Source organism: Ascidiella aspersa, chromosome 4 (assembly GCF_963924565.1).
Source record: "Ascidiella aspersa chromosome 4, kaAscAspe10.2, whole genome shotgun sequence".
Taxonomy (NCBI): domain Eukaryota; kingdom Metazoa; phylum Chordata; class Ascidiacea; order Phlebobranchia; family Ascidiidae; genus Ascidiella; species Ascidiella aspersa.
In genome coordinates, this window is record NC_139450.1 from 837,288 (window position 1) to 849,827 (window position 12,540).

A 12,540-nucleotide genomic window follows, 5' to 3' on the forward strand; every position below is an offset into this window, starting at 1 on the left:
TTAACTTGAACATTACTAGAGCCTTGTAAATGAGTCTGATCCAGCAGTGTGGATGTGGAAACAGCTTATTAGACGCCGAAATAACGCCAGTGATTTAATTTTAGTAAATCTTACTGCAAATATGAGTACTTTAGAAATAATAGAATTTTAACCAATTTGTATTCGTTTTTCATTTTTCTAAAAAAAACTTCGTATGTGTTTCGATAAAACCTTTGCGTTTACGAGAGAATACTCAACGAACTGACATAAACTTACGAAATTAAATCTTTAGAGTAGCCACCAGGGCTGCTAAAGAGCAACTTTTTCCCGCCGTAATTTCGATGAAAAGTTTCGAGGAATGCGACGAAAAAAATGCGCGAGAAAAAAGCGATTCTAGCTTCGTGTGGTGAGTTGTGCAAATGCTGCAGTTCAAGTGAAGTGCTTTGCTTCTTCTAGTAGGCTGGGTTTTGATCAGTAGTAAGGAATCCATTCGATAGTCGTTTCTGATAGAGGCTTTATTTGTTTTGATAGACAGCTTGTGTTAAGTTCTAGCCTTGTTTGTCTAGGTAAAAACTGTGAATTCGGTATCACTGTTAAAAGACAATTTATGAAATCAAAACCTGACGCGCTAATGTGCTTTAACAGGTCAACTTAAGAATAAAGGCATTTTAAATCAATGGAAGACGAAAGGTCGAAAGATATGCAGAAGCTTAATATTAAATTGAACTTTTTCTTTTAAGTTTCAACAGTTACATACTTCTTCACAAATGAGTTTGAAGTATCGGGGCTGTAAGGTTAGCCTGAACGACGAAAAGGCAACTTGTCCGACAGTTTATGGAGAGTAATAACATTTGCGACAGAAAGGTTAGGTTCATTTTGATCCATCGCAGATTATTTGGTGGAGATATGTTCGGATATCGCCAATGAAATAGCAGAAAATAACAGTTAACAATTGGCCTGATCAAGTTATGTACATTTTTCCAATGTTTTGTAACGTTTTTGTTTTTACTTAAATTAGTTTGCCGTTGCCACTTTAAACTCAAACTTCACAATACTCGTGTAACCCCAAACGTAAGGCATGTAATTTGAGTTGAATTGACATAAGCATTTTTCAAAAGGGAACTATTGTTGCGCCATTATGACGACACACACACAAACATAGACAGTGGTAATTATTAACTTGCACTTTACTCACAGCCAGGAGATTGTAGAAATCACTTGGGAGACTTTGTGGTTTAAGCAGCCGACTCCCAGTCTGCCAACGTCTCTGTGCCATTTATATAGCGGCAATTTACCGGCGCTTCGCAAACTAAAAACGTCGCGACACAACATTAAACAAAGGAGCGTCGCCGACATCACTGTTACGTCACAGAAGTGAGCGCCGCGGGAGACAGTGGATTAGAATTTTTGCAGGGGATTTTATGCATCGCTGAAGACAACAGAAGGATAGAAAATGTTGCCCGGTGCGAATTTAGCCTTGCTTGTACTGCTGGCTACAATTGGACTTATCGTTGGAAAAGAAGGTAAGTCAAACTTGTAATTTGTTTTCGAGGTTTGGTTGTAAACTCCTCATTAAAATCGTCCGATTTGTGTTTATTTAACGTGTAAAGTTCGCCTTAAAATGGTCAAATGTGTTTATTCAACATATAGTTTGTGTGATTCCCTTTGGAACTTACAAACCTGGCTTTTTAGTTGTTTTCGGACAACTTATATGCCATGTTGCTTTTTCGTCGTTTTTAAGAGTGATAAACTATCTACAGTTCAAGTTAAAGATGTGCGAATTGTTACTTGTCGGATTACAAAGGTTTCTACTTGGCCAATTGTGATTGAATGCTTAATTTTAAACCTGAATTATAACACAATTGAGCGCCGGTCAGGTTAACACATCTCGTGGTCGGTTTAATTTCATCGGCGGGCCTGCAGTTCCCTTTTCCCCGCAAATTTTACTCGCCACACAACAACGTTTCGTCTGCTTTGTAATTGTCGGTTGCATCGCTACAAGTGCCCGAGGCGAAATAGTTGAAAAGCGACCGACAATTTCAGTTTTGATCCATCCGGGAACGATTGGCCAGTTTTAACGGCCCTTTATAATTGCAAGGTTTCATTTTGACCGAAATTCAGTGATTTTATGTAATTTAACTACTCCCTAATCAAATGTATACAGCTATTTCCAAAGCAAAATCATTTTTCGCCGCTTTTGAACTTTTTTCATACTTTAATTAATATTTTAAAAAGAGTGCCGGCACTGAGAACAGGCTAGTTCTTGCAACCGCCCTGTGATTGTAATTGCGTGTTTTCCGACGTCGCACTTTGCTTGTGCGGTTATGTAAAGGTCACAACCGGGATACACACCTGGTTCTGCTGGCAAATTATTAGCTTCTGCTTGAAAGTTTGTATACAGTACGCCACGTTTGGCCAAAATACCTTTTTGCTCAGATCACTCTACCAAAAGCACCATACGATGTTTAAAAAGACATTGGCTTGTTCGAAACGTTTGCACGGCATTATCGTATTGTTTAAGAGCTTTGTTAAATATTACAACCTTTAGACATTATGACGTTGTAATGCTCATTGTGGTATTGGAACACTCGTACAATGTACCCTAACTCTGTGCGTTTGAACCATTTTTTCTACTTTTTTTTCTATTTATGGAAAAGAGTTGGTCGTCATTACTATACCTCGTCTAGTTCATTAACCCCCACGCGGTAAAGTATAGCTGTTATGTCCAAAGTAGGATTGTATCACGTTGCTTACGCAGCGTAAAGCCTCAGGAAATGACTGGTAATAAGGGATTGGCGGAAAACCTGGTGATTCTAGTGGAAACAGGGTCATATATCGGAAACCTTTGGTTGACACACGAGTCTATGTTTACCCTTAGCTGATGAATCACTACCACAGCCCCAAGAACTCAGACCAGTTTTAGACTAATCAAATTAAAATACCACCTTTAGATACTGGCCGTTGCCGCAAACCAAGGCTTCATTAAAGGTTTTGAAAACATTCGAGTGTTAACCATCTTGGTAAGAACTTAACTTAAAGGGGGTTTATGATATTAAAAGGCTCCAACAACGCCCCAAACCCCATGACTACCCTATTAAATGTCATGATTCACACACAAACATGTGTTGTACAATACGCCTACATACATCACTCAGTCATGCAAGGTGCAGGTATGAGTTGGCACGTTCACCTTTGACCCACTGAGGTGTCGGGTTACCAGCAGCTAACACCAAACTCGTCAGTCGTGTAGTTTAACACAGAGAGCTCGTAAAACACAGTTTTACCATGTTCCCTTTTGTAAATCTTCCTGGCATAAAATCCTGGAAATACAAAAAAACACGTCAGGCCCAGTTCTGTTTACAAAGTAATTTTTTTTTTTAAAGTATGTCCGAAATATACTTGATGCAAAGTCTTATTATCGGTGCCGATCCGATACCTGATTAATTTACGCAATTCAGCCATGGTTTTACAACCCATGTTGAGTCACCAAGTTAAACCAGACAACTTTGTCAGCCTGCAATTTGTTGCTAAACCTTATAAAACCGTGCTGGTTTCATACGGTATTAAATGTATTGGTAGACGTTATTTGGAACGTCTAGATAGAATAATTGATAATCGCCTATATATTACGATTTTGCTTTAATATGAATACAAAGCTGGTTTTGCAATCCCCTTAAAACGTGTAATGTCAGCAAAGATATGTTTTAATGGAATGAAAACGCATTTGTCATTGCGAGTGAAACGAAGACAGCAGCAATACGCCACTGCTCATTGCGTATTAAAAAAATAAGGGTTAAAATTTTGTTTGTCTTTCGTATTTTATCAATTCTATAATCGCTAATTGTTGCAAGAATCGCGTACAAACCTGCATTTGTGCTTCGTTTAGCAAATAATAACTTCGATATTTCCGCTCTGAAAATATTACGGATAACACAATCCCGCAAACTTAAGTTGGATTTGAGCCAGGTTTTGCCTCAATGTTGAGAGCCGATTTTCATCGCTAGCTTATCGAGTCACTGAAATTGAGTAGATTGCGAAGGGTCTGTTGCACACCAGATATAATGCGGCCCTAGTTCGGTAAAACGTTGCCGACGAAAATCTAACCAGGTTTTTTTTTCTCCCGTTTAATGTCGTGCTTGTGGTGAGCGGTTATGAACTGGTACTTTACATGGTCTTGACCCGCCCCTAGGGCAGAAAATATTGGGTATTTTTGACTTTATTGGCGTCTAAATATTTTAAGTCCATTTGTCTAAAAGTATAAATTTTTTTAAATTTGATTGTAGATTTACCTTGTACTGGTCAAATTCGTTAATGAAACTTTACTTGGTGTTGAGTAGCCTCTAAAACAGGGTATATTACGTATTTTAGGCGTTTTTCTGCTCTTGTAAGTTGCCAGTGGCCTACCTTTAACCTGTGAAAATCTTTACTTTTTGTAAATCCAAGTTGCCGCGAAATTATATAATTTTTGTTTCGGACAGTGTTGTACCTTTGCCTTATACTGAAATTACCCGAATTTTTCTGGTTAAAATATAACTGAAGGTTTTAATGATGCCTCGTCTGGTTTTATTTTTCATACACCCTCGTATTTGCAATTCAAAAGCTCCCGCTCAAATACCACCTGCAAATATCATTTTTATCGACAAATATTGTGTTAAGGTTGTCAGAAGGATAATATTTCCATGTTTTTCGCTGCGATATATTCCTAGATAGAAAAAATACATTTCCAAATTACATTTCAATTCTTTAGAACTATGCCATGGCATTTTTGCGGCGATGTCTGTAATGGCAGGGAAGTGCGAGAGAAATACTATTATCATCCCACGTAAAGAGTTGTGACGATGTGTATTTTGTAAGGCGATACACTCTAACCTTCTAGCTGTGGTAATAAGCACGCACATGGCTACAGGGTAATCCCAACCTACACAAGTAAAGGGCACAAACGTACGGCGCAGTTTAACCGAGAGATTCCAAACTGGAGGTCGCTGAGCTTTATGGGTCGCTGGTACGACTGTATATCACTTTCACACAAGTGTTACATTTATGTAAATTGTACCCGTTTCAATTCCGATATGTAAATATCTTTAAACTAACGCAAAACACAATCCCAACTCCACATCACTTCAGGAAATGAGTGTAAAAGCGTACAACAAGAAAAGTTGAACAAGAATCCGATGATGCCATTTTGTAATAAATTCCTCTTTACATTTTATAAAAACGACTGAAGTTAATTATGCCAGGAAAGTCTGAAAATTACTCATGAAAAAGTTTCCTGTTTTTACTGTAAATCAATCACGAAAAAGTTTAAATGAATAGGGGTGCAGACAAGGTTTGTGAAATCCAGGCTTAACCGACGCAACGTCGTTAATGTGCCATCCACATAGTGCGTGCGTGCGTAGAGCGATAAGCGTTTCACACACAACGAGCGATAGTGACGCTTGGACGATGTTTACCAATTTCCACGCAGCTTTCCAGACGTCGTAAAACGCTTCTTGATCGATGACAAACACTGGGGGTCGATATAGAAGGGGGAGGGGACTTTCCAAACCATGGAATCCTTGATTAGCGAAGTTGTTTTTTTGCAAGTGTTTTTATTTGTTAAAAACGCAAAAAAATCTTAAATTTTTTATCTTTCCTTGCTAAATTGCGTTAAAATTAGCTTTACACCACTGAGCTTGCGAAAAATATGCGTATTTTTTACGTATTTTTGTCCACCTTTGTACACATTCACACTAAAAGTCACATGTAAAAAGGTTAGCGCCGAAATAATGATTTTTAGTCCGGCTCTGCCACCCATGCACGTTTTCTGTGATTCAAGTTTCTAATCTTTGTTCCACTTCACACAAAACTCACACAGACCTCACGGGCTCCTTTTCATCGGGGTTTTATTGTTTGCAGACGAAGATCTTAGTTCGATATAGAATAGGTTCCCTTTCGGCCAATTAAAGTTTTACAACGGCCGGGCGACTTTTTCACCCTACTAAAATTACCTAAGGGAGAAAATATTCATTAACCAATAACTTTATAATGGTGGAATAACGATTTGACGATGGCCTTTCACATGGCAGTTCGAAAATGTCGCAAAACTAGTTTTAAATACATCCATAAGAGTTTTAAAGTGACTATATAAACATGCAAATGCTTAAAAATACAAAAGTACGCTTGAATGGGGCCTAGTCCTTCTAAAACGCCCGTGTAGGAGATGTCAAGTTTTGGAAAGCGCCGTAAACTATAGAGTTGAGTGATGACGTTATGTAAAGATGTTCGGCGTTAGGGTGACGTTTTATCACGCCGGTTGTAAATCGACTGTCTGTGTTTACTTTGCTATATTCGGCCGTTCGTGCCAGTCACATTGCACATAGCGCCTACGCCGCGATTCTCCTGATGAGTCGTCTGATAGAGAGGTAAAAATCACTTTTTTTCACATTTTCATTCGCACAATTGTTTGTGGTTTGGTGAAAATGACTCTATATCATCGATCAAGGAGTGAGAAACGAGTTTTATCTTACGCAATCACGTTATAGACGACCAACGTTCTTTGAAATGTCTATAATGTAGTTTCTGGTAAACTTAGGTGTTCATTTTATAAAAATAGCAATATTTATGGAACTTGAAATGAGTCCAATTGCCAATGCATCATTAAAATTGTATCGACATCTTTCTACAAACTTCAACCAGTATGGGGTCACTAATAATGCATGGTTTGTTGAGACTTTTACACAATTAGTACTTTTTCAACGTCTTTCAACAACGCCTCTTTTCTCCCCTTTCCCTAGAATATATTGTCCATTAGTTTTATATAGTTTTTAAAACAACCTCACATGTAGAACACCCAACTGGCGTCGGCGGGAAAATGCCTGTATTTATGGCGGAATTACTATTCCCCAGACCCCAAGTAAAGCATACCCTAGAAATTGTAAAGCAGGCCCCAGAATGCCAATTTAAAGCAGCCCTTCTCGCTTCGCAATTTAGAAAACTGTGAACCTCATTGTTGCAAAAATGGTCGCTGAACCTGAAAACCGCAAGGTCAGTGTTTCTGGCATCTAAAGTCACCGGCCCCATTTTTGCAATATACCCCTTATGAAATTAATAAAAAAGCACAGAATTGAAATTCAGAGACAGAGTGAATTTAATACACCCGAGGATTGAAATTTAGCGTGGGTTGTCAAAAGGCAGTAAAAATTTGACATAAAAAGCTAAGACTGTCGACTGTGAGCGAAACAATAAAACCAAATTCCGAACTGGAAGCGAAATTACGCTGGCTGCGGTTGACGTAATTGGAGATGTGCCTCATTGGAAGAGTTCAAGTTAAAACTTACTTGGGATATTTGGCGCCTTATTAGGGCACGAAGACAGTAGCAAAATCCGGCTGGAGCGACAAATTTTAATTCGTTTTTTTTTTTAAATTCCACGGACATGGCTATTGCACGCAAAGTTTCAACAACAATTCGCGCCTAATTTAAAACGTTTTTTTTCTTCTGGAAATAGCAAGTTCCTTGTTAAAAAATAAATAGGCGTCGTTTAAAAACGAAGATTTTGTCCTAAAAGTTTGGAAAAAAGTTATTTTGGAGCCAAATGTTTTGTGGCTACACCCTTTTTTCAAATTACAAATAAAAGTCGCCGTTTTAGTCATTTTGTCACAAAATTACCTGAAGTATGGCGATATCAGGCCAATAAGAATTCTATTTCATTCTCATTTCTGGTTAAAATTGTGCAATGCCGTGCCCCAAATTACAACCTACACCACATAGGGTATTATTTATAGGTCAATTGCTCTTTTCATAATGCATTGTGACGTATCAATCATCGGCGCGCGACAGTGGCATAACACACCGCTCTCGTATGTCAGGGATCAGAGGATTCCATCGTAATCCAAGAACTTTGCCTCTATAAGCTGTTTATTGTGTAATCGAGCTTTCGACGTTTAGATACAAGTAGGCGATAAGCGTGCAATGCAACTCTGCTGGAGAATCGTGACTTTGTTCATGTTGCCAAATCGTAGCGTGGCTTGTTGTTCGACTTTGGTGAAAAATGACTCTGTCAAAGTCATTAATTTCCCATCACAGGTCTCGGATCCCTGCCATTATTGCGCTGTAAGATGGTGGGGAAAGCTTGGTTAGGGTGACGTACTTACATAACCTCACGCATCACTTGAGCATTTTAATATCAGCCCGTTTATTAAATCTAAGGAAACCATGATATTTTGTTTTCATAAATATATTGATTTAAGGCACAACAAGGCTACTTGTTTGCCTCCAATATAAAGAGTCTTATCATAGTTGTTAAGTATCTCTTTTAAACATGTGGCATTGTAAACTTTGGCAAATTATTTACAGTCAAGTTCTTGGACATTAATTTAAGTATCTGATGCGTAACAAGGTCGAAAGTTACAATTTTCTCGGAGTACGTTTTTGGTTAACCACGTAGATACAAAAACTTTCAAATTATGATTGTAATCTTAGTACTACCTATTGAACTCAAGTTTTTGGCGACCAAACGTTATGAGAAGTACTCTGGTTAGAAAGGATTAGTTTTAAGCTGTCGTGTTGTTTTTCTACAATTTTGGCCAGTTAACAAAAATGGTCTTTTTCTGTGCTATATACATCTTGAGTTGTGAAATCGATAGAAAAGTGTCCACAATAAAAAAGAGCCTATAGTGTCCAGGACCAGGGTTAAAATATGAGCAAAACATCTAAACACCGCTTCATGTAAAGCAAAGCTGACAAATGCGTTGAAAAACGTAATGATAAATTGACCGACAACACAGATGCCATGTGAATTGTCCAAATGATTCTTCCAACGTCAAGTTTCTTTTGATGGCGAAATTTCGGCGATGATTTCTATAACGAGCCAAATTACTGCCCGTGTTGTCCGTCGCATCCTGCTTTGTAAAGGCAATTGGAAGATGACAGTCTGTAGTCGAGCATTATTCGCACAAACTGCTCGGGGCTATCCGAGTAACGACTCTTGGCCACAAAAGGAAATCGCGACTGTAGTTATCCTATTTACGTGACTTTGTCCAGTTTGCGAGCTTACTTCAAACGATCTGGTCGCAATTTCCACGGTTATTTTCAGCACCTTTGTATGCTTTAAAACAGTAGCGCCTTTTTAACGCCCATAACTCAATTTAAAACCAAAAATTAAACTGTTTAACTGTTTGATCTAAATTTTGAAGCGCTTTTGTTTTGTTCTACACGTTTGAATATATTTAGATTACATTTATTCCACATCACTAGCCACCCTAATATTGGACGATTACCGATAGTACACTTGAAATCGGGTATCGGCTCCGATCTGATATTATCGGACATCCATCAATTATTATATAACGAAATATTAGAGCATTTACAACCACTTTATAAAAAATTTTTAATACATTTAAAATAAATCGACTCTGGCTACCAGATATTTTTCGCATAACGGTTATATAAAGAGCAAAGTAAACGTATTATTTCATGCTGAGTGATTTAAGCATCGCTATCTTATTCAAGTATGTTAGGTTTTTTTTAACCCCTTCATATGTTAGAATTCACAAGGTAATAGTAAATACTCGGCGGCGCCAACATTAAGCATAAATGCCAGTAATAAACACGCACTAAACTAAGTCAAGTTTCACATCCGCTCAATGGAGACACGAAACTCACTTTTACGAGCTTTCTATCGCCCAACCGACGCCCTAGTGCCGTATCAAGTCTATGTGTGTTCCGTGATGTCTGTATGTACTCAGGTTTATTGCCTCCCCCGCACAAACAATCGGGGGGTGGGGGGGTCACATGGTACCTTGGGGAACTTCTCGCCTACGCTATGACGTCACAATCTATCGACAATATTAACCCCCACAATGGTCCCAAGTTCTTTTTGGAATACGGCGTTCGGGGTTTTAATGTTGCTGGTGAGAGGGGAATACCCGGGGATTAAGACCCTTCTCAGCATTTATAAATACCCTTTGTTTCAAAAAAGGGAATTTTATCGGGATTTAAGATTACTAAAATATTGGTGATATTGCGAACAAATATATTTGTTTTAAAGAAAAGCTTGTCTCTTAACAGAAAATTGGGGTAGTTTACCTAATAATTAGTTTTTAGGGGATGAACAAACAATAACAGACGATAATTATTATTAGTTACTTTACCTTTCGTTCTCCAAATACATTTGGTCGTTGATATCTTGCACAACTGTTTTACTATTAAAAAAATCAAAGGTTCTTTTATAAGGCTCTTTTACCCTTTTTTACTTTTACTGACAGTGAGTCTTTTTGGGCCGTCGTAAAACTTTACGAGCTCTTACAGCTTCTGTTCTTCAATAAGAACCGAGCCGACAAATTAAAGCTAAATACGCGTTATTAAGTGACAAGCCTTATTCTGCCATCAATAATTGATCGCGTGTAATTTAAGTCCCAATTTAGAGATGGTGCAAGCATGAAAGATATGGGACGCCAAATATTTACTGCGCCAGGGCCTGTGGAAATGGTGGGGGTAGTTTGGACGAGAGTTTGGGGGTGGCGTGCTGGGTGTCTTTAAGTAAGTTTTGTTAAATCTTGTTTACTCAATTGACTACAATTTTTCTTAAAAATCTGTAAATCAGTTTTATCAAGTAAATCCACGAAAGACTCTAAGCCTGACCCGGGCATTATTTTCCTTAATATGACCGCTTTTGATTTAGAATTTAGATACTTTCTTCTCCAGATTGGGCCTGTTTGCAGCTGAGCAAATCTGGTTTGAAGAGTGTGTGATTTTGGAGGGGGTTCAAATGGGTTGTTTAGCTGTTAAAGGATCTTTTAAAACGTTCTGACGTACTGTGTTGGTCACTTTCTTAATTTAACAGTCTATTTGAAAAAAAAAAAACCAGTAAATCCAAAAGGGTCTCTGGCATATATTTTCTTCAATAAACGACCTTCCTTTTCCTGATATATCCCCCATATTGCGATTTTTGCAGCTTGCTAAATCTAGTTTGTTGTTCGCCGGAAAAAAAATCTTGAGGTGTTATCGCCTTTCGAACAAAACTGTCGTGCTAATACTTTTAAATTGTTTTTTAATTATTATCGACATACGTTTTAATGACGGTAAAATTGGAATTAAAACATTTGAAATATGATTGTTTTACTGCTTTTTTTAACTAAACAAATGTTTTGTTGTATACCGAAATTAGGTTTTATAATTTCAAAGGGTTTAAAATCCATTTTAAATTGTGTCGGTAACTACAATGTTTACGCATTTTGTGTCACTTACAAGTTTAACATTAAAATCGTATTGCAGCCAATATATTGGAAATAACTCAAAAGCCTTTCGTGTAAAGTGAACCAGCTGATTTTCGAGTATTTCCGAAAACTTGCCAGGGTGAAAAAATCATTCAAAGCACGTTTTAAAACCAAGCTATTCAAAGTGCTTTTGTGGGCCCCCGAGAAGTTTCAGCTGGGGTCTTAAGTGTTATATCCGCTGCCTTTATTCGAAGCCAAGCCACACAGGCTTTCAAGCGAGGTTCAGAGGTCAGGAGTTCAAGGGTCGTGTGTTATTTCCAATCCGTATCACCACAGACTTAAAAAAAAACGTTTCTGTGCATTTTTATATTGCTAAATTATTGTCCCAAGTGTTTTGCCTCCAATATTTCGCATATAATATTGTTGAGTTGGAGAAATTTTCCTACATTTTCCCGCACTTTCATTTGTTTTGCCTTGTTCCTGTTTATCGATTGGGAAGTCTTGGATTTCCGAAGCTCAACTTTGTTTAAAACACGCACCAGACCGTATTACCAGCTGCTTTTAAATGCTTACCGGAAAAAACTTTGTACCACGATGTTACGTAGCGTTTATTCAGAGTAACTAATAGAAAACCCAAGATAGTCTTTAGAATTATCTAATTTCAAACAACTTGGTACTGCCAGTTGTTCTAAATATCGTTTTAACGCCACATGTTTCCGCATTTTACCCCAATCCATTTCTGTTCTTTGCAATTTGATTTTTTGGTAAACATTTAGCCCCGCGAAGCACCCAGCATTCCTGGTCGCCACAAGATACCCACATCCGTGCTGTAGAAGCGTGACATTTCCCCAGACTAAACACAGACTTAACTCCGATTCGCTTGTGTGCCAATTCGCTGACTAAACCCTCACAAAATGCCAATACAAGGACATTCTTTATCAACTTTTTGCTTAATATTTAAAATCTATTTAGTTAGATTGTTGATTCGGCGCCCTAAGGGTGACTTTTAAAACCGTTTGTTCTTCTGTTCGATTCGAATTTCTTTGTTCGATTGTTCTCCGATTGTTGACCGATAATTGCCCGATTGTTTGATGTTTGCGTTGTTCTGGAACGGGTAGAATTCAAGTTCCTAGGGTAAACAATGAAACGACACAATGTGACTTTTGTCGGTTTTATATATCACTGATCAACGCGAATGTTTAATCTTGTCGCTCCATATTTGCTTTTGCTCTTTGAATGATATTTTCACTGACATTGACGGCACAGAAGTTATTTGTTTAAGAGAGTGCGTTAAGTTTTATTTAAGTAAAAAGTAAGAGTTTTTTTGTATTAAAGAAAACCTAGTATATCAAATTTCTAAGAATTTA

At 37.8% G+C, this 12,540-nt stretch overlaps 1 protein-coding gene across 1 annotated transcript in view; it reads left to right on the forward strand.

The window, feature by feature from the left end:
- The first annotated feature begins 1,199 nt into the window (after positions 1-1,199).
- Positions 1,200-12,540, forward strand: part of LOC146146530 (ephrin type-A receptor 4-B-like) — a 70,962-nt gene continuing 59,621 nt past the window's right edge. Inside the window, exon 1 of the mRNA XM_083387211.1 lies at positions 1,200-1,502. Within this exon, the coding sequence (XP_083243337.1) occupies positions 1,433-1,502 (70 nt within the window). The 5' untranslated portion in view covers positions 1,200-1,432. The remainder of the gene's footprint in view (positions 1,503-12,540) is intronic.